Source organism: Macaca fascicularis, chromosome 1 (assembly GCF_037993035.2).
Source record: "Macaca fascicularis isolate 582-1 chromosome 1, T2T-MFA8v1.1".
NCBI classification, from domain to species: Eukaryota; Metazoa; Chordata; class Mammalia; order Primates; family Cercopithecidae; genus Macaca; species Macaca fascicularis.
The window spans coordinates 219,824,777-219,852,630 of NC_088375.1; the positions used below are offsets into that span (position 1 = coordinate 219,824,777).

Here is a 27,854-nt window from a genome sequence, read left to right on the forward strand (position 1 = left end):
AGCCACAGTGCCTGGCCGCGTCCCTGTTCTTTTCTGCAAAAGAGGAGTAAAAATATCACCTCTTGCATGGGCTGGTTGCAAGGATTCAAATGAGTTAATAGACACAAAGCGCCTAGACTGGTGCCTGGTGACAGCGTCTACGCATCCAACACCAACCTCCTCCACGGGGGCGGGTCCCCTCTCCTCCCAGGCTCTGACACCACTGTCCCCACACCTAGTGACCTTGTCATTTCCCTGCCCACTCACCATCAAGAACCATACACACATAAGAATATAGAATTTTATCTTCTTTTAGTTAAAAAAAATAATTGTACCATAGAATGAACAAGTAGCCCCCCTTTTTTTTTGCAGGGGCGGGGAAGGGAAGGTGAGAAGGGGGAGAAAAAAAAGCAAAAAGCCCAAAGAAAAAAACATTTTATATTCATCTGTATAAACATATCCGCTAAGGCAAACACAATCCGGGGCCGAGGCTGCTGCACTGGGCTCCGTGCCTCCTAATTTCCGCAGATTCTAAGGCCAAAAAATAAAACCTCTGCAAGTCCGCGTAGCTTCGAGGACTCCTGGGACATTTTACTAAAATAAAGAGTTATCGGGTTTAAAAAGCAATGACGCCGTTATGACACACACTGAAAGTTGCATAACTGTGGCCTCGAGGGCCACTGACTTGTTTGGACTGAGTGATGGTCACAGTTTCACGACACAGCAACAGACACCACACACAGGCATACGTATGTCAGCAAGCACGTGGGAAGCTGTGGCCTAACTGGGCCGGGCATGACAGGCAGGTCGCTGGCAAGGCGGTGGACATCACCTGGGGAAGGATGGCAGGAAAGGGCTGGACAGGGCCCCGCTGCCCACCGCCTGGCGCATGCAAACACACTTAAAGCACTTCTCGGACACTTCTCGGAGAATCAAGATGAAGCGCTCATTTCCTTCCCTAGGAAGGCGCCAAGTCTTCCTCCCACCCCACTCTCTCCAGAGCCCCCTGGGACCCTCAGGGTGTTCTGCGTGGGTGCTAAGGAGCGGTGTCTCCGACCCCCAGAGCCTTCCCTGCCCAGGATCCCACGGCATGCCCGGCAGGGGGTGGGCGTGTGAGGTAGATTGGCACAGCTGCCCCCACACCCTGCCTGGCTGGCCCCAGAGATCTGGGGGTCTCCAAGTCAGCATGGGATGCTGGGGGCCTAGGTCCCTTCACCAGAACAGAAGCTCCCCACCCCCTCTCCCATTTCAGTAGATGGAAGAGGCAGAGGTGGAGGAAGAGCCCCTGGGGAGGGGTCCCCTCGTGCCTCCAATAAGCCCCTTGGGTCCCACTCTGTGGGGGCAGCCCTGATTCTATCTCTTCTGCTGTCTCCCAGTCTGGGAAGGGGCTGGCAGGGGGCCCTGGGGGCGGTGCGGCCTGCTGGAGGAGGGCAGGGGTTCCCAGGTCGAGGGGATGGAGATGGTGGTGGGCAGGCACATGGGTCCAGGAGGGACCTAGTGCCACGAGCTGGGCCAGGGGCAGTGCTGGAGCAGACTGCGGGGCAGTCAGGGGTGCAAGACAGCCCAGGGATTGCCAGGGAGGGCCGGGCCAGGCAGGGAGCCGGTGTCGCGGCCTCGCAAAGAGCAGAAGGGAGTGGGGAGGGGCCGGGCCATCTCCGTGAGACCCCTGAACTTGCTCCATTCACAGACATTTTAGGTTTTTAGTAGTGGTCCCATCAGACAGAGGCAAGGATTCAGGCTCAGCCTCCCATGCGCCGCCTTCGCCCTCCACGCTGGGGCCGGAGCACGGCGGTCGGTGCAGCCCCCGCTACTTAAACGTGGACTGCAGCTCCTTGAAGGCCGCTTTCCGCTGCTTCATCTCCTCCGACTGCTTCTTCCGTTCCTCCTGCTCCGCCTTGATCTCCTCCTCGAAGCGGCTGGACATGTTGATGGCCTGGACCTGTGGGGGCATGGGGGTGAGAGGTCAGGGCTGGATGGTGTATGTTGGGGGGGGTCTCCGTGCTACAGCTGCTTTTTCTTTTTTAATTTTTTTGAGACGGAATCTCGCTCTGTCACCAAGGCTGGAGTGCAACGGCGCATTCTTGGCTCACTGCAACCCCCTCGGAGGTTGCAGTAGGCACAGCCAGGTGGCAGGAGGCGGCCTGGGTGTGTTCAGGGAAGTGTGGCGCAGTGCTGCAGGGAGTGGCGGCGACTGGCGGGGCGGTAGGAAAGCCGGGAACAAGCATCGGGCGACAGAGATACCTCCCCTCCGCCTTGCACACTCAGGTTCTCTTTTTTCTACCACCACAACCTGGCAGAGACAGGGATGGGGCTGGAGGCAAGTCCCTCTTGACCGGCTTCTGTGTAGTAAGAGCCTGGGTGGCCTCTCTGCCTGTTCCCTGGCTGGGAAGGCACCACTGGTTCCTGGAGCACACAGCCTGGTGAAAGACGGCCAGGTGCTGTTTGCCCAGCTGGGCTCTCTTATCAACCAAACACCTGCCCTACTGGTCTCTGGGAACAGCGTGGGAGGAAGACAAGATGGGGGCTGGGGAGAGTGATCCCTGTGTTGGTAAAATGGGCTTTTCTTTTCTTTGGGTCGGGTGTCATTGTTGCTCAGGCGCGATCACAGCTTATTGCAGCCTCTACCTCCTAAGGAGGTCTCAACCAATCCTCCCACCTCAGCCTTCCAAGTAGCTGGGACTGCAGGTGCATGCCACCATGCCTGGCCAACTTTTGTATTTTTTTGTAGAGATGTGGTGTATGTTTTCAGGCTGCTGTCGAACTCCTGGGCTCCAGCAACCCTCCCACATCAGCCTCCTAGAGTGCTGGGATTACAGGCGTGCGCCTCTGTACCCAGCCAAAATGGGTTTTTCCACACCTAAAGCTGCCTTGTGCAGCCCCTAAGGCCTTGAACTGGCTGGGTGACAGTGCTGGTGACAGCAGCACAACACAGGGACCTGTGTCCCAGAACTCTATGTCTTGGACGCCTGAGCTTCTGAATGAATGTCTCATTTGTGCACCTTTTCCAGGCTCCCCAGCTCCCTTCACCTTCTCTAGGTAAGTGTACTTTGAACACCTAATAACCACGTACTGAAATGTGTCTTTACGCTGCAAACTGCTTACTTAATACTTTTAATAACCTCATTTTATAACCAAGGCTCAGAGAGGTTAAGTGACCCACCCACAATCACACAGCAGTAAGGAGCTGGGTCTCCAGACTAGGTCTCCTGGATTCATAAACTTGCACCATTTGCTGTGCCCAGTCCCTCCCCCACATGTCCTGGCGCCACTGCAGAACACAGACAATGCCTGGAGTGTGAGGGGAGCATTTTTGCGAGGGATATAAATACTTCGCAAGCCAGTGAGTCTCAGTGGTTGTGTCCCTAGAATTGGTGTGCTCTTGGTCTCAAACTCCAAGAATGAAATCGTGGACCCTTGTGGTGTTACAGTTCTTAAAGATGGTATGGCCGGGGTTTGTTCCTTCAGACGTTCATGTGTCTGGAGCTTCTTCCTTTCGGTAGGTTTAGGTTCTTCTTGTCTTCAAGAGTGAAATTGCAGAGCTGCGGGATGACTGTTACAGTTCTTAAACGCACCGTGTCTGAAATGCACCGTGTCTGGAGTTGTTCATTCTTCCTGGTGTGTTCATGGTCTTGTTGGCGTCGGAAGTAAAGCTGCAGACCTCCGCAATAAGTTTAACGGCTCAAAAACACAGCATTCAACCAGAATGATCAACATTTATTGCAGAGTAAAAGAATAAACCTTCCACACTTAAAGAGTAGATCTGATCTCGGTTGTTACTGGTAGCGCAGGCAGCCTGCTTTTATTCCCTTATCTGACCCCACCCACAGCTTGCTGATTGGTCTATTTTTCAGAGAGCTGATTGGTCCATTTTACAGAGAGCTGATTGGTCCATTTTGACAGAGTTCTGATTGGTGCGTTTACAATCCTTGAGCTAGACAGAGTCACAGAGTGCTAGTCCTCCAAGTCTGCACTAGGTTAGCTAGATACAGAGTACCAATTGGTGTATTCACAAATCCTGAGCTAGACACAGAGTGCTCATTGGTGCTTCTACAATCCTTGAGTCAGACACAGAGTCACAGAGTGCTAGTCCTCCAAGTCTGCACTAGGTTAGCTAGATACAGAGTACCAATTGGTGTATTCACAAATCCTGAGCTAGACACAGAGTGCTCATTGGTGCTTTTACAATCCTTGAGTCAGACACAGAGTCACAGAGTGCTAGTCCTCCAAGTCTCCACTAGGTTAGCTAGATACAGAGTGCTGATTGGTACACATACAATCCTCCCGCTAGATATAAAAGTTCTCCAAGTTCCCATTCGGTTTAGGAGTCCAGCTGGCTTCACTCAGTGGATGCTGCATTGGGGCTGCAGGCGGAGCTGGCCGCCAGTCCGGAGCTGCGCCTGCACTCGTCAGCCCTTGGGCTGTCAATGGAACTGGGCGGCTTGGAGCAGGGGGCGGCACCCGTTGGGGAGGCTCAGGCCGCGCGGGAGCCCACCGCACCTAGGGGAGCTCAGACTTGACGGGCTGCAGGTCCGAGCCCTGCCTCACGGGGAGGCAGCTACACCCGGCGAGAATTTCAGTGCAGCGCCAGCGGACCAGCACTGCTGGGGGATCTGGCGCAACCTCCGCAGCTGCTGGCCCGGGTGCCAAGCCCCTCACTGCCCTGGGCCGGTGGTGCCGGCCCGCCTGCCGCTCCGTGTGCGGGGCCCGCCGAGCCCGCGCCTGCGCCTGCGCCTGCCGGAACTCGCACAGGCCCGCGAGCGCCACACGCAGCCCCGGTTCCCGTCCGCGCCTCTCCCTCCACACTGCCCGCAAGCAGAGGGAGGCGACTCTGGCCTCAGCCAGCCCAGTGAGGGGCTCCCACGGTGCTGTGGCGGGCTGAAGGGCTCCCACGGTGCTGTGGCGGGCTGAAGGGCTCCTCCAGTGCCGCCAGAGTGGACGCCGAGGCTGAGGAGGCGCTGACAGTGAGGGCTGCTAGCACATTGTCACCTCTCAGTTGGAAGTGACGCAGCACAGAAAAGATGGGTCTTGGGATTCCTGGAGGGAACACAGGGTCCTGGGGCCTTCTGTCCCACTGATGGGTGAGGGCTGGGGTGGAGGCGGATGGGCCAGCGGCCCCTGTGGGCAGTGGCCACCTCTGTGGCAGTAGAAGGTGGGGACTCAGAGGGTCAGGCAGGCCAAAGCTGCTGCAGTCCAGCCTCTACCTGGAGCTGGAGGGGCTCTGGGGACACAGCGGAGGCCTCTCCTGTCACCTCTGGACTTTGTTTGCTGCCTGCTGGAGGGCTGGGCGGGTGCCACATGACCACGGCGCTGTGCAGGGGCACCTGGTGAGGGACTCAGTCTTTCCGGAGCCAAGTCACGAGGACTCCCCTCCTCAGTGCCCCCCACGAAAGCAAAGCCCCTGCCGCTTTCTGACCCTGGGCTCCCAGGAAGGTCAGCGATGACAATCGGGCTCTGGAGACAAATTGCCTGGGCTCCTCAGCCACAAAATGCAGCATCTCTTAAGCTGGGGTGCATGTGCCCACCAGGGGACATCTGGCAATATCTAGAGATGTTTTTGGTTGTCATACCTGGGGGCGGGGGGTGCCGGTGGTATCTGGTGGGTGGAGGCCAGGGAAGCTCCATAGCGCACAGGGTGGCCCCACCACAAAGAATGACCTGGCCGGCCAGGCGCGGTGGCTCACGCCTGTAATCCCAGCACTTTGGGAGGCTGAGGCGGGCAGATCATGAGGTCAGGAGATCAAGACCATCCGGGCCAACATGGTGAAACCCCGTCTCTATTAAAAATACACAAATTAGCTGGGCATGGTGGCAAGCACCTGCAATCCCTGCTACTTGGGAGGCTGAGGCAGGAGAATCACTTAAACACAGGAGGAGGAGGTTGCAGTGAGCTGAAACCGTGCCATTGCACTCCAGCCTGGGTGACAAAGTGAGACTCTGTCTCAAAAAAAAAAAAAAAAAAAAAATGACCTGGCTCCAAGTGCCAGTGGTGCTGAGGCTGAGAACCCTGCTGCAAGGGGGCCTCCCTCATGGGCCACTGTGAGGAATGACTGAGCCCATCCCTGTCAAGCACTCAGCACAGCTCCCAGCACACAGAGCTAGCTGCATAAATGGCCGTCGCCGCCACTAAAACAAGATTGAATCACCTCCACTAACCTCCTGACGGCGCAGCGCTTTCTCTTTACAACCCCCGTGCTCAGCAATCCTCCAGGTCCGGATTAGGTCAGAAGGGCTGTTATCGGTGGGGCCACCAGCCCCCTAACCAGCAGGTCAGGGGTTCAGGTCCCAGCCTCTGGGTCCCATGTCTCTCTCTCTCAGCCCCAGCTTTATCTATTATTCAAATGGATGGGTTTCTTCTGCAGCCAGGGGCAGCTCAGTTTCAGAGGAAGTGCAGATAAAGTGTCCAAACTTGGATGGAAACGTGGGCTGTGGATCCCTCTGTCTTTGGCAGCTCCCAGGCCTGGCTGGGCCGCAGCTCAAACCATGATTTGAACGGCCGCCTCTATCAATCAAGGGCCAATCAATTACTGGGGCTGGGCTCCATCCAGGGTCAGCTCGGGCCCCCAGGGGGACAATATAGGGGCTGGCTGTGGTGCCAAAGAGTCCATCACCAAGAGGAGGTGACTGGGGCTGCGAGAGGCCAGGTGCTGGGGTGGGAGGTGAAGCCCCCAGAGGTAGCCGTGGAGGAGGCCATTCCCAAGAGACTCCTGGAGAGTGGCCATCTGCCCGGTGCCCTGGGCTCTGATGTGGTCTAGTGCAGGGGATCAGCCAGGTTCCGGGGTCAACCTGATTGAAGATGGCCTTGAGGGTTTGTGGTTACGTCAACTGTGCTGAGACTGACCTGGGTCCAAACCCCAGCTCTGCCACCTGCTGGCAGGATAACCTTGGTCAAGTCATCTAACTCCACAGACCTCAGTTTCCTCATCTACATGATGGAGATCAAAGAACTCATCTCAGGATGGAGGCAAGGATTAAAAGAGACGATATAAGCAGACTCTTAACACAGAGCCTGGTCCACAGGAAGCACTTTATACACGCCTACTATGATACTAAAAACCAGTTATTCTTCCTAACATCTACCTTTAAGATTATTAAAGAGTAAATGAGGCTGGACGCCATGGCTCACGCCTATAATGCCAGCATTTTGGGAGGCTGAGGTGGGAGGATCACTTGAGCCCAGGAGTTTGAGACCAGCTTGGGCAAGATAGGCAGACCACATCTCTATGAAAAAAAATAAAGGGCCAGGCATGGTGGCTCACGCCTGTAATCCCAGCACTTTGGGAGACTAAGGCAGGTAGATCACCTGAGGTCAGAAGTTTGAGACCAGCCTGGACAACATGGGGAAGCCCATATCTACTAAAAAAACCCAAAAGAATTAGCTGGGCATGGTGGTGTGTGCCTGTAATCCCAGCTACTTGGGAGGCTGAGGCAGGAGAATTGCTTGAACCCAGGAGGTGGAGGTTGCTGTGAGCCGAGAATGTGCCACTGCACTCCAGCCTGGGCATCAGAGTGAGACTCCATCTCAAAAAGAAGAGGATAACTGGGAGTGAAGTTTGGATTAAGCAAACAGGACTGCCTTCTGTACTTGGGTACCTTCTAGTTAAATTTTAAGACCAAGCTTGGGCATCATCACCTCCAGGAAGCCATCCTGGATTTCTCCCGCCAGCTGACACTGGTTTAAGTGTCCCGTTTCTCTGCTTCCGGTCCATATTTCTGTTTTCAAATGTATACCAGGGAATTTAATGATCTATTTACTGGTCTGTCTCCTGCACAGCTGGGGTCCCCCCATCCTGGATTCCTGGGTCTGGGTGGTGTTGGGCTCCCTGTAGCCCCCACTGCTTGTAGAGTAAGTCAAGTCTTTCCTGAGACTTGCCTTGGCATCACTGGGGTGTGGGAGTCACAGCATGGTCCCCACTCCCAGGGGACAAAGTCTGGTGGAGAAAAGGGAGAACTCTTGGGCCAGTCTGAGCAGCTGCAGCCGAGGGCTCTCCAGCGAGGGGTCCAGAGGGTGGGCTGGGGGCACCTCCACAGAACAGGACATTCCCAGGAGCACGCCAGGTCAGAGGCCCCTATCACCAGGGTCTGATCCCCCTGGCATGTCCCTCCCTGGACACTGGGTCCCTCTCATCTCTGGCCACCCTCATCATCAGGGTCTGATCCCCCTGCCATGTCCCTCCCTGGACACTGGGTCTGTTTCATCTCGGGCTCCTCTTGGCCTCTTGTCAGCCTTGGGAGAACTCTCTTCTGCTGGATCAGGCATTGCCGGCTGTCCCAACTCCTTCCTCTCTCTGGGCCTCAGTTTCCCCACCTGTCTAATGCAATGAAAGCGTATCCAGCTCTGACCACTGTGATTCTTTGTAGGAACCATTGCCTTCTTCAAACGTGTGTCTCCTGAGGGTGATGCTGGGGTCTCCTCCTCTTCCTTTACCTTCACCATGCCCAGCACAGGGCAGGACACAGGGGCCGGCTCACTAAACACGTCTCAAAGCAGAGAGCCCCTGCCAACAGCAGATGCGGAGTCTGTGCTGCGGGGTGGGTTGGGGGGGTCCCGGCTGGGGAGCCCCTTCCCCAGGAGTGACTGTCCCTGAGCTTTGGCCATCCTCCTGTGGGGTGGTCTCTCTGGCCTGGGGGAGGCTGCTCTTGGGGAGACCCTGTCTTCCACCTGCAGCTGGGGGCCATGAGGACCTGCCAGGCCCCTCGGTGGAGGTAGGATCAGAGAAGTGAGTGATTTAATCAGCGTCTCACCTGTTCACAGCTTGTGAGATGGAGTGGGGAAGGTGTCTGATGTGTCCTTAACTCCCATCCCCTCCGGCTTCATGCAAGACTCCCTGGGCTCACCACCCCCAGCACCCTGCCTCCCATTAATGCCCCAGGAGGCTCCTTCCTTGGTCCTCTCTCTGGGCCTCCGTTTTCCCACCTGTCTAATGCAGGGTGGGGGAAACTGGCTGGGTGGGGTCTCTCTTTGGCTGCATAGTGTGGAAAGGGGCAGCCCCAGAGAGCTGGGAAGCAGCAGAGGCCGCGCAAATCAAGGATCCAGGCGGCCCCGGGAGAAGGAAGTTTATTGCTCTTGCAGGGACTCCCTGTCGCCGCTCCCAGCAACAGGTCACAGCTGCATTTTCTGGAGGAGCAGAGAACAGTGTGAGGGACTCAGGGCTGTGCCACCTTCTGGGGCAGCACAAGGCTTTGTCCGGAGGGTAGGTCCATGGGGGCATGGCCGGCGGCCCCCAGCCTTCACATGCCAGCCTTATCCCTGTCCAAAGGGTCTGAGCCCCTCAGCATTTCAGGTTATTGTGCAAAGGGGTCTTGCAACACACCCTGTCCCCAGTGGGGAAGCCCCCAGCCCAGGGTGACCCTCTGTTCCCCTACTCTCAAGATGATAATGGCCATCCACACCATCCCTCTCCTCTGCTGGGCCATAGCCTCAGAGGGTCAGGTTTTGCGGGAGACTGGTGTGGGACCTGGATGGGGACATAAGTGCTTGATGAAGGCAGTGGATGGATGGATGGAGGAGTCGATGACTGTTTTCCTTATTGGGACCCAACTTAAGGCCTGCTACTGGAAGCACTCAACCAATATTTCTTGAATGAGAGAGTGAATGTGTGAATAAGTGCATGAATGAATCACTGAATGAGCAAATGAGAGAGTGACGAAATGCATGAATGAATGAGTGAATGAATGCATGAATGAGTGAATAAATGCCAGCAGGAGTGACTAAATGCATGAATGAGTGAATAAATGCAAGAATGAGTGAATAAATGCAAGAATGAATGAATAAGTGAATAAATGAATGTATGAATAAATGCATGAATGAGTGAATAAATGCATAAATCAGTGAGTGACTAAATGCATGAATGAGTGAATAAGGGCAGGAATGAGTGAATGAATAAGTGAATAAATGATGAATGAATAAATGCATGAATGAGTGAGGGGGTGGGCGAGTGAGGGGGAGGGGCTGACCGGTGCAGGGACAGCTGTGGAGGCGGCACCCACCTTGTTGATCCAGTCGATGTAGGCGGACACCTGGGTGTAGACTACCGGCTTCTTGCGGGTGTTGCAGCCCAGCGGGGAGCCAAAGCTGACGATGCCAGACAGCTCCCAGGAGCCGTTCTCCAGCTGGCAGTTCAGTGGACCACCGGAGTCCCCCTGCACCAGGCCGGGAGGGCATCAGCCACCAGGCCCCCGAGAGGCAGGCTTGGGAAGCAGGGCTGGGTTGGGGTGGGGGATGTGGGTTGGTTTCTCAGCCTTAGTAGACGGTTTTGGTCTCAGCCTGCCCATGGTGAGGGAGGCAGAGGAAGTGTGGTTTGGGGCTGCCTTGGCCTTGTTCTAGGAGGCCCTGGGGTGTCGGACTAGCTCTTGGTTTGCTGCGTGATCTTGGGATGATGTTACTCCTCTCCGTGCCTCAGTTTCCCTAGCTGTTCAGGTCTCCTTGTCTAAGACTCTGTGAGCTAGTCAGAGCAGTGAGGATGCTGGCAGCTGTGCCAGAGGCCTGGGAAGGTGGGGAAGGAGGGCGAGAATGGGGAAAGGGTTGTGTGTGAAAACAGGACATTCCCTGATTATCTTAGATGTTTTATGGTTCTGGTCTCCCTGGACTGGCGGAGCAAATGGCATGGAGGAGCATGTGTAGAGACTTCAGTGAAGCCTCTTCTGCATCCTTTAAACTCATTAATCCTAACCCTGTGAAGTGGTTACTGTAACTCCATTTTACAGATGGAAAAACTGAGGTCAGAGGTTCAACGGCCTTCCCAAGGTTCCACAGCTCATAAATGGTGGGACTGGGGCTTGAACTCAGATACTCATGCTCAATGCTCTCACCACAGTGCTGAGCGGGGGGCGGTGATGGGCTTACCCTGAGCCTGCTGGGCCCAGCCAGGGCTCGCTCAGTCTCCTCCCAGGGGAAGGGTTTAGTCCATTGCACCTCCCTTTGCTCATGTCCACTTGGCCACTTAGAGTAGGGACAAGGTGCAGAACCTAGTCACTCACACTGCAGGCTGAGATGATGCCATCGCCCCCAGCACACACCATGGTTTCTGTCACCATGAAGCCCCACCAGTCAATCATGGAGCACGTGGTGTGATCCACCACACGCTGCAGGCCCTGCTGCAGCTCATCAGCAATGGGGCCGTTGGCTGGGGAGAGAGTGAGCAGTGACCAGGGAGGCAGCCGGGCAGCCCAGCCCAGCCCAGCCCCGCCCCTCCCCAGGCCTTCAGGGAGCAGAGGCCTGGGACGGGACCCAGGGGAGCGCCGGCTGAGACGCTGTGCAGACCACACAGCTGCCCTTCATCAAGAGGCAAGCCCAGGTCCCAGAGGGCCAGGAGCAGGCTGCCAGCAGAAGGAAGCTATAGTGTTAAGTTGTCTTTAAATTGGATTGAAATTAAATTGGATAAAATGGGGGTTTAGTTGTCAATCATGTGTCTTTGCTGTCACACATTAAAAAGCCTTTCTTACCCCAAGATTTTCTTTTTTTCTTTCCTCTTTTTTTTTTGATACAAGGTCTCACTCTGTTGCTCAGGCTGGAGTGCAGTGGCAAGATCACAGCTCACTGCAGCCTCAAACCCCTGGGCTCAAGTGATCCTCTCGCCTCAGCCTCCTGAGTAGTTTGGGACTACAGGTACACACCACCATACACTGCTATTTTAAAAAATTGTTTTTTTTTTTTGTAGAGGCAGGGTCTCACTATGTTGCCCAGGCTGGTCTTGAACTCCTGTCCTCAAGCGATTGTTCCTCCTCGGCTTCCTAAAATGCGGCATTACAGGCGTGAGCCACCACACCTGGCCTCTCTCCCAGGCTTTTCTAAATAGCGATCTGCACTTTCTTCTAAGTATCTCACAGTTTCATGATTTGCATTTACCTTTTAGTTCCTCTGGGATCTATTTGGGCATATTATACGGTAGATGTCATCCCCCACCCCAAATGGTTTATTTTCGTTTATTTATGCTACACTTACTATGTGCCAAGTGCTGTTCTGAGCACTTGACAAATTCTAATTCGTCTAAACCTTACCACATCTCTCAGAGACCCTTGTTAGTGTCTGTCACATGGTATGTGCTTAGTAAATACTAGCTGTTATTGTTACAAAGTTTACAAAGACATGAAAATGTGAAGGCAGAAAGGGAAAGTGGGTGGCATGCTGCTTCCTTCAGGAAGGCTCTCGGGATTTGCCAGGGATGATACTCACTCCAGAGGCTGCCCCAGCCAGTGACATAGCAGGGGTAGTCGTTGGGGAGCAGGGAGTCCTTCTCTGGCAGGCAGGCCACCTGGATGGTGTCACTCAGCTCCACGTGCTCTGCAAGCTTGAGGAGGGCAATGTCGTTGCTGGAATCCAAAGTGGAGAGGGTGAGTGGGCAGGAGGACCCTGGCCCCACAAGTCCAGGTTAAGGGGCTCGGGCTGTGAGTTGAGAGTCAGGCCCAGGGTGCTCAGGGGTCCTGCACAAACTTCCTGACTGCCAGCTGCTTCTTGACCTTTGGGGATGTAGGGACAAACGATTCACCATCTAACATGATCACCTGCCCTGTTGACGGCTTCTTCTCACATGTCATCACCTCGGGAAAGGGTTAACAGAGGGAGGTGGGGGTGGAAGTGTTCAAAACCACTGCTGGCTGTGTGTCCATTGAAACAGAGGCTATAGCAAGTTGCGAACTCTAATGCCAAAGATGGCACTTGCAGATGCCAGTTTTAATATGTTCATGTTACAGACATAAAAGCTGGCCACCCCAGACACACCTGGTTTGATTCCTAGTTCTGCCACAAAGTGGACTGTGTGACCTGGGACACATTTCTTAACCTCTCTGAGCCTCGGTTCTTTGTCCAGGGCTGTTGTTAGGATTACATAACAGATGGCACATAAAGTATCTATTGCAATGTGGGCATACAGTAGGCACTCAATAAAGGTGAGCCCTGGCCCAGCCTCTGGAGAGACACTGTGGGGGGCCTTCCTGTGGACCTTCCTGGGAGTCTTGGCCAATGAGGGGGATCCAAGGGGTATTTGTCTCCACTCAGCATTTTGCCATTTTGTGTAAGAGAGTCATTCGCTGGCTGTCCAGGGTGAGGATGGGGTGTCAGGTGTGGGATGCGACAGGCTCTGCGGCTCTGTCTTGGGGACCCCTCCTTCTACACTGCCCCCAGCAGCTGTGGGATGGGCAATTTGTCACTCACATTGCCAGGTCGTAGCTCCAATTCTTGTGGACATAGATGGTGTCCACACCCACAATCAGGGATCCCTCCTCATCTTCCACCTCCAGGTTGTGCTTTCCCAGGGCCACACGGTAGATCCGGTTGTTGCTGGGCAGAGGAAGGGGACCAGGTCAGGGTGGCCCCTGGTCCTGCCAGCCAGTGGGATAGAGAGGGAGCTTGGGGCTTTGATGGGACTCATTTGAGGGCAAGAGAGTGTCCCCATTGTCCTTTCCCAGGGTGACGGGGAAGGGCCTAGGACTTGGGGTCAAGGGACTTGGGTTCATGTTGTGAGCTTGCTGCTCCTGGCTGTGTAGCCTCGTGCCTCAGTTCCCTCATCTGTAAGGGGGAGGCAATACTGGAACATACTCCCAGGGCGGCTGTGAGAATAAACTCATCCAAGCTTACACCACTCTTGCCTGCACAGTTGCAGCATCCACCTAACTGCCCCTCACTTGTACGCTGGCCTACTCCTGTCTATTCCGAACCCAGCGGTGTGGGTTTAAAAATATCTCAGGCCAGGTGCAATGGCTCACACCTGTAATCCCAGCACTTTGGGAAGCTGAGACCTGAGGACTGCTTGAGGCCAGGAGTTTGAGACCAGCCTGGGCCACATGGCAAATCCCCATCTGTACAAAACACAGAAAACTTGTGGTGAGGTTTGGGCTTCTAAGTTAAAAAACAAACAAACAAACAAAAATAAGAAGAAAAATTAGCTGGGAATGTGTGGTGGCGTGTGCTTATGGACCCAGGAGGGGTCTATAAGCTACTCGGGAGGCTGAGGTGGGAGGATTGCTTGAGCTCAGGAGGTCGAGGCTACAGTGAGCCATGATGGCACCACTAAATGAGATTCTGTCTGTACCAAAAAAAAAAGTTATATATGAAATATATAAAATTAAATATGTGGCAATATATATTTTTAATAAAATATATTAAAAATATTTTGCAGAATATACAAAAATATGTCAGTCCACCACTCTCCTTTGCTCAGAAATCCTTCCGAGAGCTCCCTCTTACTCAGGGTCAAAGCCAAGGTCCTGACAGTGACCTGCACTTATTTCCTCTCTAGCTCCCCTACTCCCACTCTCCTCTAGCTCACGCTGCCCCTGCCACACCGGCTTCCTCGTTACTTCTCAGCCATACCGACAGGTCTCTACTCCAAGCCTCTGCGTGGCTGTTCCCTCCACCTGGAACACCCCTCTCCTAGATCCATGATTTCCTCCCTCACTTCCTCCAGGCCTTTGCCCAGACCCTTTTAGCTCTCTGAAATGTGCCAAATATTTGCCAAATATCCCCCTTTCAGCTCTTCCCCTGGCCATCCCTTTAAAAATAGAACCCCTCATTCTGTTTCTCCTCTTCTGACTTTATTTTTTATTTTTTTTGAGATGGAGTCTTGCTCTGTTGCCCAGGCTGGATACATGGGCACCATCTCGGCTCACTGCAACCTCCGCCTCCTGGGTTCAAGCGATTCTCCTACCTCAGCCTCCCAAGTAGCTGGGATTACAGGTGCCCGGCACCACACCTGGCTAATTTTGAATTTTAAGTAGAGATGGGGTTTTACTATCTTGGCCAGGCTGGTCTTGAACTCCTGCCACCAGCCTCGGCCTCCCAGAGTGCTATGATTACAGGTGTGAGCCACTGCACCTGGCCAGTACCTTATTTTTATTATTATTTTTTAAAACACTTGAGATGTTATATCTTGTTAATTGTCTGCCGCTCTGCCTTCCACAAGAATATAAGCTTCCCAAGAGTACAGACTTTGTCTTCACTGCTGGTTTCTGGCACATAATAGATGCACGATAAATACTTGACTGAATAAATGAGTTACTGGATGTGAGTAGCTTCTGTAGCCCAGTGCCTGGAGTGTGGAGAAGCTGCTCAGTAAAAGCAGAGTATCAGGCTCCCGCCCCCGGGTGATGGCCAGGTCTCAGGGTACCATCCCTGCACACCTGATGCAGTGGGCGGCGGTGAAGACAAAGTTCATGGCGATCAAGATCCCGCCGCACGTGTGCCACCACCTGTTATTCTCGAGGTACTGGAGGGAGATCTGCAGGAGGGTGGGGAGGGCTGTGTGTCAACCCGCGGGTCCCTGGGACCCTCACCCCGCCAGCCTCTCTATCTCTACGTCCCAGCCCCACACAGGCTTACCTGCCAGGGCCAGCTGTGGGGCTGGGCAGTCTCTCCTCCCACCACGCGGGCGGATAGGCTGGGCGGGAAGCTGGGCACCCCGCAGCTGGAGGCTGGGGAGACAGGAGGCCAGGAGAGCCGGTGAGTGGGGCTGGCCGCCCACGGGGAAACTGGTGGGAGGGTGGGCAGGTGGAAGGAGCACAGATTTGGGGCTGAGCAGACACGGGGTTGATACTTTACTGTGTGATGGGGGGGAAGTCACCCAGGTTTCTAGGCCTCGTTTTCCCTGTCTGTGAAATGTGAAGAATCACACTAACCCGGTGAGTTTGTCCTGAGGACTGAATTAGACAACACATAGAAAAGAAAGCGTTTGGCTGGGCGCGGTGGTTCACACCTGTAATCCCAGCACTGCGGGAGGCCGAGGCAGGCGGATCCCTTGAGGTCAGGAGTTTGAGACTAGCGTGGCCAACATGGCGAAACCCTGTCTCTACTAAAAATACAAAAATTAGCCAGGCGTGGTGGCACCTGCCTGTAACCCCAGCCACTCAGGAGGCTGAGGCAGGAGAATCGCTTGAGCCCGGGAAACAGAGGTTGCAGCGTGCTGAGATCGTGCCACTGCACTCCAGCCTGGGTGACAAGAGCAAAACTCCATCTCAAAAAAAAAAAAAAAAAGAAAATGTGGCTGGCATATGTGCAAGTGCCTGGTACACCTGTGTTCTTCTGTCCCTTTTTAGACCCCTGTATCATGGTGTGTGTGTGAGAGAGCACGGAGTCCACTGTTATAGCTGGGAAGATGTGTGGAACGGTCAAGAACACGTGCTGTTCCGCGAGACAGACGTGGACTCAAATTCTGCCTCTTCCACTAACCTGCCATGTGATGTCAGGCAGGATACTAAGTCGCACTGAACCTCGATGTCCTCATCTGTAATATGGGACTATTAATAGACCCTACCTCTTTTTCTTTTTCTTTTCTTTTGTTTTCTTTCTTTCTTTTTTTTTTTGAGATGGAGTTTCACTCTTGTTGCCCAGGCTGGAGTTTGATGGCACGATGTCGGCTCACTGCAACCTCCTCCTCCTGGGTTCAAGCGATTCTCCTGCCTCAGCCTCCTGAGTAGCTGGGATTACAGGTGCCCGCCACCACGCCTGGCTAATTTTTGTATTTTTTGTATTTTTAGTAGAGACAGGGTTTCACCATGTTGGCCAGGCTGGTCTGGAACTCCTGATCTCAAGTGATCCACCCACCTCGGCCTCCCAAAGTGCTGGGATTACAGGCGAGAGCCACCGTGCCTGGCAATAGACCCTACTTCTTAAGGTTGTTTTGAGGATCGAATTGGCTCCTACATGTAAGGGTCCCAGCACAGCACCTGGCACATAGTAAATACACAGAAAACAGGAGCTGCTATTATTACTGTTGTTGTAGTTGTTAGCTGGAAGGACTCTTCATTAAGTGCTCTCCTTTGCCAAAAAAGCCAGTGAGATTTAGAGAGGTGAAATGACTTTTCCAGGCCCTGCAGAGAAGAAGTGACATTTAAGCCAAGTCCCTGGGCTCCTAATCTGGGAAAACGCCACCAAAATGATGGAATGGAGAATCCCCAAAGGAGAGAGGGTGCTGGGAATGGCAGGTCCCGATGGTCCCTGGGGTGAACCCAGGATGAGGCATCTCATGTCCCTGACGCTTATGTGTTGCTTTCCACACCTCGTTTCTAACTGGGGACACGTCAGATCATCTTCCCTGTTCTGCAGATGTGGAAACAGAGTTGCTAGGCAGGCTGTGGCTTGTCTGACACACAGCTGGTTGGTAGCATCTGAACCCACAGGAGACCCCAAAGTGTCTTACCTGGAGAGTAGAGGCCCCCCACCCCCATCCTGTCCTTGCCCTGGAGGCCAGCCTGAGCTCACAGCCTGCTGGCTGCAGCCCCACCCCACCGCTTACCACAGGCCAAGTGCGCAGCGAGGACAGTGATGCCCAACGTGGTTGGATGCTCAGGACTGGCTGACCCTCAGGATGGGCTGGGCACACTTATAGGCAAGAGCAGGTGAGTCACCTGGTCAAGGCCAAACTGCCCCTTGGAGAGAAACCTGCTCTGATAAGGCCCCTTCCCCGACCTTGGGTGGTTACTGTTTAATTTGGGCGGGAGATGGGGCTCAGTTCTGAGGGCCCAAAGCACTGAGTGACAGAAGTTCCGTCAGAGCCTCCGGCGTTCGGGGTTGGCCATCCCTTGGAACATGTGGTTTGATCCATTCGCCCCAAGGCCTGGCCTCAGCCTGGTTGGTTAGATTCTGTTCCTTTTCCCCTCTACTCATACTGAGCTCCCCTTGAAGGTCATTTTCTGAGCTGGGCCTACTGGCCACCTTAGGAATTATTTCCTGAGAGAAAAGTTCAGAGCACTAGGCACCCCACCATTCATAACGGTGATCTGGGGGTGAAGGAGGATTCTAACTTACACTTTACACTTTTTTTTTTTTTTTTGAGAGTCTCGCTCTGTGGCCCAGGCTGGAGAGCAGTGGCGTGATCTCAGCTCACTGCAATCTCCACCCCTCCCGAGTAGCTGGGATGATAGATGCCACCACCATGCCTGGCTAATTTTTGTATTTTTAGTAGAGACTGGATTTCCCCATGTTGGCCAGGCTATTTTCTTTTCTTTTCTTTTGAGAGTCTCTCTCTGTCGCCCAGACTGGAGTGCAGTGGTGTGGTCTTGGCTCACTGCAACCTCTGCCTCCCAGGTTCAAGCAATTCTCCTGCCTTAGTCTCCTGAGTAGCTGGGACCAGTGCCACTGACCTGGCTAATTTTTGTTCCTTTTATAGAGACAGGATTTCACCATGTTGGCCAGGCTGGTCTTGGACTCCTGACCTCAAGTGATCCACTCACCTCGGCCTCCCAAAGTGCTGGGATTATAGGCATGAGCCACTGTGCCTGGCCTCTAACTTACACATTTTTACGCAGCTTAAATTCTTTTTTAAAACAAATATATGTTACTTTGGTAATATAAAAATCAATAGGTTGAATGTTTTAAGAAAGATACACAGACAGGGAGTGGGAATGTGCACTGGGGGCCCTGTTTACTGCCGTGACCTCAGTCCTGGGGTGTCTGGGGATTTCAGGCTGTGGGGAATTTTCTGTTTCATTTTGGAGGTTGGTCGTGCGTGATGCAGGTTTATCAGTAGCTACTGCCCAGTCTGCTTCAGACCCAGGGCTTTTGGTTGCCAAGCCTTGCAAAGGGTCATTCTAGCCTGGAGACTGGGAACATAAGCAGTGACATGGCTTGAGCTAGGTGACCGGTCTTGGAAATCAGTAGGGTGTGAAGGCGGGAGGCAAGACACCTGGTTTCCATCGCAGTCAGTGACAGAAAGGGTGACCCAGACCCTGAGCAACCTCTTTGAGCCTCAGTTTCTCTCATGTCCCTTGATCAACCTGGGAAAATGCATTAACTGGGCTTCTCCTCGTAGGAGCTCATTAATTTATACTCAGAGATACAGCAACTTCCTAGCACGCATCTCAGCCGTGTATACATGCCCATGGATTCACAAGTATACATGAACAGGCAACATACACACATGCACACACACACATATGCACACACACATGCACACACACTCATGCAAACACATACACACACATGCACACACACAGGCAAATACATGCACACACGTGCACACACACTCTCCTCCACGTCCACAAAAATGCACACGCCAATGACATAATACATATAAAGCATTCGGTTATGTGTAGAGCCAAGCAGAGCCATGGGCCACGCATTCAAACACGTACACAAACATAGAAATGGCCAAATGGATTGATGATGAGGTGCCAGGTGAAGAGAGCTATTGTTAGCTTTCTGAAGGTTCACAGAGGAACTGACCTTTTTTGGAGGGAGGTTGCTGGCTGCTCAGCTATAGGGAAACTTGCTTGTTTTGAGACATCTACAGGGAGCGGCCTTTTATGTAAAACGGCACCAACCAGGGGTTTCACCATGTTGACCAGGCTGGTCTCGAACTCCTGACCTCAAGTGATCCATCCCCCTTGGTCTCCCAAAGTGCTGGGATTATAGGTGTGAGCCACCACACCTGGCCTAATTCACATATTTAAAGAAGTGACTGTTTGCTGGGGCTGTGAGTTACTGACATACCGAATACCCAGAAAACATCATTCACTCATTCATTCCTCCCACATTCACTGAGCAACTACTGTGTGCAGGCCCCATGACAGGACTGGGTACATACAGATAATAAGACCCGTTCAGCTGTGGGGAGCCCCCTGCTGGACAGGGTGAGTGGTCCTTGGAGATAGTCTCCCATGGAGAGATGGGCCAGGGCGTGGAGTTCTGGGTGAGAAGAGACTGGTTCTGGTGGGGGTCTGATGGGGGCAGGCGGGGAAAGGATTCCTTCTGTACAGAATCCATGTCCAGAATGAATCTGAGGCCTCGAGGCTGAGAGAATGCTGGAATCCACCCCCATCCCACTGCTGAACCCTGGGATTTTCAGGGCCTGGAGTGGGGTCTCCCAGGACCCAGGACTTCAAAGTCCTTGAGCCACTTGGGGCCAGACTGTGCTGGAGAAATAACCAGGGCCGACTTGGCAGAGGCAGCTGGAAAGGGGTGGGGGACGTGGTCAGGTGGTGCCCTAGGGCCTCAGAAGGAGCAATGCCAAGGTGGGGGTGGGGCGGGTAAGAGCCTGAGAAAAGAGGCAGGTGTCACTGACGGGGCTGGGATTTTGTGGCCGCTGGGACAGGACTCTCGGGCGGCAGCTGTTACATCTTGGGTGAGGCCCACTAAGGGGCCAGCTGAGGGGCTGGCAGCGCTTCTCCTCCAAACCAGATGGAAGCACTGGGGGTTAGAGAGGGATGTGGGGCCCAGTGAGGGGTTGGCGTTCATCGAGGGGTTAACTGTTCAGAGAGAGAGGCTGGGGGTTCCATGGGGATTTGGAGCTGGGACTCAATGCAGGGAGGCTTAATGAGAGGAGGGAACCTGGGAGGTTTTTTTTTTTTAAGGTGACAGGGTCTTGCTCTGTCTCTCAGGCTGGAGTGCAGTGGCGCGATCATAGCTCACTGCAGCCTTGAACTTCTGGGCTTAAGTGATCCTCCTCCTGAGCCTCCTGCGTAGCTGCCCAGCTAGTTGTTTTAAATTTTTTTTCTAGAGATGAGGTCTCGCTATGTTGCCCAGGCTAGTCTTGAACTACTGGACTCAAGTGATCCTTCTACCTCGGCCTCCAAAAGTGCTGGGATTACAGGCATGAGACACTGTACCCAGCCCTGGGGGGGTTTAAGGAGTCCTCTCTCATGGTGCTGGGATCACTCCAGGTCCCTTCCCGCCTCAACTTCCTTTCACTGCCAGGGCTGGGAGTTGGGGTCTTGTGCAGGCGAAGGCTGGGGGCTCCTGACAGGCGGAGACCCTTGGTGGAGGGCCCTGGCATGGGACAGCTGGCACTGGTCTCTCACGGTCCAAAGACTCGAGGCCCATGGCCATAACCGTAAGGTGATTCCTTTTCAGTATGATTTGTTATTATATTTTGTAGAGATCAGGTCTCACTGTGTTGCCCAGACTGGTCTGGAATTCCTGGCTTCAAGTGATCCTTCCACCTCGGCCTCCCAAAGTGCTGGGATTACAGGTGAGCCACCGTGCATTCTTTCAGCGTCCCTGTCCCTTGTTCCTGAAGCCCTTTCCAACAGGATGTCAGGGATGCAGATGTTCCTCCCTTGGGGAAGGCGTTTTGAAAGGCAGTGTGGAACTGAAAGTCCCAAGTTGGTGGTGGTGTACAGTCTCAGACCCTGGCTAGCACGTGGGGAGGACACTGCCTTCCCCAGGCATCCCGGCTGCTGTAGTACCACCCCTGGCCACCTGGGGGCAATGATGCCCAGCCTAATCCAAACTCCAGCTCCCATGCCCTGCCTGGGAAGACCCCAGACCCTTGCCCACCCTCGCATGGAACAGATGGGGAGACTGAGACCCAGAGGGGACCTGATCTGTCTAAAGTCACACACAGAGAGGTGCTGGTGTCCGCCCCATCACCCCTGGGTTTTTCCAGCCTGTGGAAGACGTTGGGTGTCTCCCTGGCAGGGGTGCTTGGGGGTCTCTGGGGTGCACAAGCCATAATTTCCAGGGCCTTAATGCCACTGCTGGCCACCGTGTGGCCTTGTGGAGAGGGGCAGCCCCTCCTCTCTGCTCACCTGGTAGGTTTGCGAGCTGTGACCTCCACAGCCTGGGCCCTGCCTCTTGCCGCCCCACTCGCCTGTGTGTCTCTGAGAGACTTTCCAGGCCTCCCTGTTTTGTTTTGTTTTTGAGATAAATCTGTTTGTCACCCAGGCTGGAGTGCAATGGTGCGATCTTGGCTGACTGCAACCTCTGCCTCCCGGGTTCAAGCAATTCTCCGGCCTCAGCCTCCTGAGTAGCTGGGATTACAGGCATGTGCCACCACGCCTGGCTAATTTTTGTATTTTTGGTGGAGATGGGGCTCCACCATGTTGGCCAGGCTGGTCTTGAACTCCTGACCTCAGGTGATCCACCCGCCTTGGCCTCCCAAAGAGCTGGGATTACAGGTGTGAGTCACTGCACCCAGCCGCCTCCCTGTTCTTATCTGCAAAAGAGGAGTAAAAATATCACCCCTTGCATGGGCTGGTTGCAAGGATTCAAATGAGTTAATAGACACAAAGCGCCTAGACTGGTGCCTGGTGACAGCGTCTGCGCATCCAACACCAACCTCCTCCACGGGCGGGTCCCCTCTCCTCCCGGGCTCTGACACCACTGTCCCCACACCCAGTGACCTTGTCATTTCCCTGCCCACTCACCATCAAGAACCATACACACATAAGAATATAGAATTTTATCTTCTTTTAGTTAAAAAAAATAATCGTACCACGGAATGAAGAAGTAGCTTTTTTTTTGCGGGGGGTGGGGCGGGGGGAAAGGGAAGGTGAGAAGGGGGGAAAAAAAAAGCAAAAAGCCCAAAGGAAAAAAAAGCATTTTATATTCATCTGTATAAACATATCCGCTAAGGCAAACGCAATCCGGGGCCGAGGCTGCTGCCCTGGGCTCGGTGCCTCCTAATTTCTGCAGATTCTAAGGCCAAAAAATAAAACCTCTGCAAGTCCGCGTAGCTTCGAGGACTCCTGGGACATTTTACTAAAATAAAGAGTTATTGAGTTTAAAAAGCAGTGACGCCGTTATGACACACACTGAAAGTTGCATAACTGTGGCCTCGAGGGCCACTGACTTGTTTGGACTGAGTGATGGTCACAGTTTCACGACACAGCAACAGACACCACACACAGGCACACGTATGTCAGCAAGCACATGGGAAGCTGTGGCCGAAGCGGGCCGGTGGCGTGGGCCTGACCACGGCCTGTCTGGGTCCCCATGCTTCCTCAGGGTGTGGGCATGACAGGCAGGTCGCTGGTGACAAGGCGGTGGACATCACTTGGGGAAGGATGGCAGGAGAGGGCTGGACAGGGCCCCGCTGCCCACCGCCTGGCGCATGCAAACACACTTAAAGCACTTCTCAGACGCTTCTCGGAGAATCAAGATGAAGCGCTCGTTTCCTTCCCTAGGAAGGCGCCAAGTCTTCCTCCCACCCCACTCTCTCCAGAGCCCCCTGGGACCCTCAGGGTGTTCTGCGTGGGTGCTAAGGAGCGGTGTCTCCGACCCCCAGAGCCTTCCCTGCCCAGGATCCCACGGCATGCCCGGCAGGGGGTGGGCGTGTGAGGTAGATTGGCACAGCTGCCCCCACACGCTGCCTGGCTGGCCCCAGAGATCTGGGGGTCTCCAAGTCAGCATGGGGTGCTGGGGGCCTAGGTCCCTTCACCAGAACAGAAGCTCCCCACCCCCTCTCCCATTTCAGTAGATGGAAGAGGCAGAGGCGGAGGAAGAGCCCCTGGGGAGGGGTCCCCTCATGCCTCCAATAAGCCCCTTGGGTCCCACTCTGTGGGGGCAGCCCTGATTCTATCTCCTGCTGTCTCCCAGTCTGGGAAGGGGCTGGCAGGGGGCCCCAGGGGCGGTGCGGCCTGCTGGAGGAGGGCAGGGGTTCCCAGGTCCAGGGAACGGGGATGGTGGAGGGCAGGCACATGGGGCCGGGAGGGACCTAGGGCCAGGAGCTGGGCCAGGGGCAGTGCTGGAGCAGGTAGCGGGGCAGTCAGGGGTGCAAGACAGCCCAGGGATTGCCAGGGAGGGCCGGGCCAGGCAGGGAGCCGGTGTCGTGGCCTCACAAAGAGCAGAAGGGAGTGGGGAGGGGCCGGGCCATCTCCGTGAGACCCCTGAACTTGCTCCATTCACAGACATTTTTAGGTTTTTAGTAGTGGTCCCATCAGACAGAGGCAAGGATTCAGGCTCAGCCTCCCATACGCCACCCTCGCCCACCGCGCTGGGGCCGGAGCAGGGCGGTCGGTGCAGCCCCCGCTACTTAAACGTGGACTGCAGCTCCTTGAAGGCCGCTTTCCGCTGCTTCATCTCCTCCGCCTGCTTCTTCCGTTCCTCCTGCTCTGCCTTGATCTCCTCCTCGAAGCGGCTGGACACGTTGATAGCCTGGACCTGTGGGGGCATGGGGGTGAGGGGTCAGGGCTGGATGGTGTATATTGGGGGAGTCTCCATGCTACAGCTGCTTTTCCTTTTTTAATTTTTTTGAGACAGAGTCTCGCTCTGTCGTCCAGGCTGGAGTGCAACGGCGTAATCTCGGCTGACTGCAACCTCCACCTTCCAGGTTCAAGTGATTCTCCTGCCTCAGCCTCTTGAGTAGCTGGGTTTATAGGCGCACTCCACCATGCCCGGCTAATTTTTGTATTTTTAGTAGAGATGGGGTTTCACCATGTTGGCCATGTGGCTGGTCTTGAACTCCTGACCTCAGGTGATCCACCCACCTCAGCCTCCCAAAGTGCTGGGATTACAGGCGTGCGCCACTGTGCCCAGACTTGTGGCTGCTTTTCCTGGGGTCCCTTCTGGCTCAGGCTTCTGCTGAGTCCTACCCAGCAACACAAACAGCTTGACCGCACCAGCTCTGGCCCCGGGTCAGGTGCTTCATTCACCTTCCTGAGCCTCAGTTTCCTCACTAGAACCTGGCACCCAATAACTCTGATTTTATGGAGTTGTCGAGAGGATTGAAAGAGAGAACGTATATTCTGTGGCTGCTGCAGAGCAAGGGTGCTCGAAGGGCGTCACTTAAGCCGCTGCCATCCTGATCCTCTGCTTCCTGTCCGGGGAGCCCAGTGGCCCACCCAGTGCCACTGATGAACCCTGAAAAGTTCCACCGATGCTCGGAAGCCCAGAGGGAGGTGGGAGGCAGTCTCTGGAAGGAACGTTCTTGGCTTAGCAAGGAAAGAGAGAAACAAGGCGGGAGAGCTGGAGCCCTGGGTGGGCAGGACCCAGGAGCCACCAAACCACAGGTGTCCCTTCCATCTGAGAACTTGCTGAAAGGGGAGGGTATTGTGCATGCAGGTGGTCTCTGAGCCCCCAGGCTTCCTCCCAGGCTGGAGCTGGTAGGGCAGGTGTCTGCCAGGGACCCTGGAGAACCAGTGCTGTGTTCTCCTGGGCCCTTCCCTCCTAAGGCCCAGTCCTCTGGGTTAGCGGCTCAGTGTGCCAGGACCGGGGCACCTCAAGGTAGTCCCTGTCCCATTTTGAAGAGTACATGTCCCTCACCCATCCTCTGGTGGCTGCCAAGGATCTCAGCCAGGAGTGGGAGGGGACAGAAGACAGAGCGTGTGGGCCTGGCCCAGCCTGGCAGGGAGTCAGCTCCCATCTCTGCAGCCTCAGCAGGGACGGGAAGGGGACGTATTAACTTCGGGCCAACCCAGGGTCCCCTTGTCCTGGAGTGTGGGTCAGGGCACCCCCCGGGCTCCTCACCTTGGCCTCAAAGAAGCTCTTGGCTCCCTTGACGCCCTCACTGGAGACATCGATCTCAGAGAGGCGGGCCAGCACGCACAGCCCGCTGTCCTCCTGAAGCTCCCCAGCCGCTGCCTTGCGGAAGATCAGGAGGAACTGCAGTGGGGAGAGAGGTGCGCGGTGTCAGGAAGGGAGAGAGGGAGGGGAGCCGGAGTCCCTGGACACACCCAGGCCCCAGCCTCAGGCCTCCCCTGCAGAGAAGGACTGGAGGGCAGTGAGCTGGATCTTGCCCCTTGGTGCTCCTGTGCTTCCCTTCACTGGGCCTCTGCCCATCTGTACGATGGACGGTGACTCATGTACCCACCCAGGATGCTGGGATTCTGCAGCCCTGCCCCGCCCACACCAGCTCCCGATGACACGGCCTCAGCCTACCTCTTACCTGTCTCCCACTGTTCCCCTGTGAACCTACTCTGTGTTCCATGTATTGAGTCCTGAAGGTGTCATGACAGAATGAGGGAGCCTCCGAGACAGTAAAATACATGCCCAAAATCTCAGCGCCTAAAAGTATCAGAGGGATTTGAACCCTGCTCTCTAACTTCTAAGCTGTTACCCTGCACTGCCCTCCCAGCCTCTCACACTCCCTCACCTGTCCCTGCCACCTCTCTCCTTCCCTGCATCCTTCATGCTTCCTGCCAGACCTCCTGGGCCCCACTTGGGCCTCGAGTCCCCACACCTAACCCTGTGCTGCCTGGGGTCCAGTATCATTGCTGTCTGGCTTGGAGCCTCCATTTCCTTCCCTGAGAAACAGGCTTGCCCCAGCTCCTGTCTGGGAGTGAGATCCTGGGCATGAAGTCGCCCAGTGCTGTGGCCCTCTTCCTCGGTGTCACAGCCCTGATTTCCCTCTGTGGTGTCTCCCCCTCTACACTTCCAGGAAGGAACCTTCCAGCACAGGGCCTTCCTCTACCCCAGAGCCTGCACAGGGTCAAGTATACAGAAATCGCTCAATATAAGCTCCCTATGTGAAGGAGGGGATGTCCCTCTCTCCTCTTCCTCCCTGAAAGGACCTCACAACCCTCTCTGGTGCCTGCTCTAACAGGCCCTCTGAAGCCTCACTCGGCCAAGTAGCAGCTGCTCAGAGCTGCTGTTCAATAGCGACGCCATTCATTCATTGACAAAGGGTGGGGGTTGGTCTCTCCCGGGCCACCAGGTCCTCAGGTGAAGCCCCTGGTCGGGCTTACCTCCCGGAAGCTCAGCTTGCTGTCAAAGTCCTCATCCACCTCCTTGATCATGTTTTTCAGGCCCAGGTGGGTCTGAGGGGCCCCAAGTTTCTCCATCATGAGCTTTAGCTCCATCAGGTCGATGAAGCCATCCCGCCCGGCATCATACCTGCAGACGCAAAAAGAGAGGACATCTTGGCACTGGCTCAGTCAGAGAGGCTGCAGGCTTGAGTGCAAGGAGACTGGGGGACTAGAGGGCATCTCCCACCAAACATATCATCCCGTCACTGCCGGAAGGGACCTCAGTCCAGGCAGAGGACCCATATGTGGCTCAGCTCCTGCTTGGTTACCTCTGATGACGGGGAACTCACCACAGGGCCTGGCAGCCTCCTGCACGTAGAATAGCACTAACTTCTGGACAAGCCTGAGGCACAAGGAAGCTGAAATGACAGCCTCCGTGTGCTGACTGTGATGGCCCAGACAGTGAGAAGGAATTCTCTTCTTTTTTTTTTTTTTTTTTTTTTGAGACAGAGTCTTGTTGTTTTCCAGGCTGGAGAGCGGTGGCTCAATCTCGGCTCATTGCAATCTCCAACTCCCCAGTTCAAGCGATTCTCCTGCCTCAGCCTCTCGAGTAGCTGGGACTACAGGCATGCACCACCACACAGCTAACTTTTGTATTTTTAGCAGATTCAGGGTTTCACCATGCTGGCTGGGCTGGTCTTAAACTCCTGACTTCAAGTGATCCACCCACCTTGGCCTCCCACAGTACTGGGATGATAGGAGTAAGCCACCGTGCCCAGCCAAGAAGGAATTCTCAATACCATGGCAGGATGGATCAGGCTCTGAGCTGAGCACTCAGCACCTCCATGACCAGCGGGCTCACTGGAATCTCCATGGGCACTTGGGGGACATCTGACCCCCACCCTAGATGGTAGAACATTGCAGGCAAGGGCATGGTTTCTCAACCTCAGACCTTAAACAATCTGGACAGAATAAATCCTTGCCGTAGGGGCTGTCCTGTGCATTGTGGGAGGTTTCTAGTAGCATCCCTCCTGAGTTGTGACAGCGAAAAATGTCTCCCAGACATTGTCAAATGTCCCCAGGGGGGAAAAAGCATTCCCTGTTGAGAAGCACTGGAATGGGGGATGTGGCGTGGGTGTGGAAGGTGCCCTCTTTCCATGTGATAAATGACTCTTCTTACTCAGCACCCTCTGTACTGGGGGGTCTATTTCATGCCCCCCCCCACCAGCTTACCCTAGGTACTGGGAAGGAGGTTAAAAAGCACAGTAGGTGCTCAAAAATGTGTAATGAAGAAATAAGACGTGAATAAATGAAGGGGTATCTAAGGCAGGGTCTCTGCCTTTGTCGAGGGCACAGAGCAGGAGGGGGACAGGGGGCAGTGGCAGGTGGCAGGAGGCGGCCTGGGTGTGTTCAGGGAAGTGTGGCGCAGTGCTGCAGGGAGTGGCGGAGACTGGCTAGGCGGTGGGGAAGCCAGGAACAAGCATCGGGCGATAGAGATACCTCCCCTCCGCCTTGCACACTCAGGTTCTCTTTTTTCTACCACC

The 27,854-nt window shown here is 54.7% G+C and overlaps 1 protein-coding gene across 2 annotated transcripts in view; it reads right to left on the bottom strand.

Moving 5' to 3' along the window:
• Positions 1-1,662: 1,662 nt before the first annotated feature.
• EFHD2 (EF-hand domain family member D2) overlaps positions 1,663-27,854 on the bottom strand; it is a 40,081-nt gene continuing 13,889 nt past the window's right edge. The window contains exons 2-4 of one of the 2 annotated variants that reach the window (XM_065529698.2): positions 26,311-26,458; positions 25,094-25,228; positions 1,663-1,918 (exon numbers count right to left, since the gene is read on the bottom strand). In XM_065529698.2, the coding sequence (XP_065385770.1) occupies positions 1,787-1,918; positions 25,094-25,228; positions 26,311-26,458 (415 nt within the window). In that variant the 3' untranslated portion in view covers positions 1,663-1,786. Of the gene's footprint in view, positions 1,919-22,081; positions 23,789-25,093; positions 25,229-26,310; positions 26,459-27,854 lie in introns of those variants that run through there. The other variant, XM_045380172.3, reaches the window with a different exon arrangement.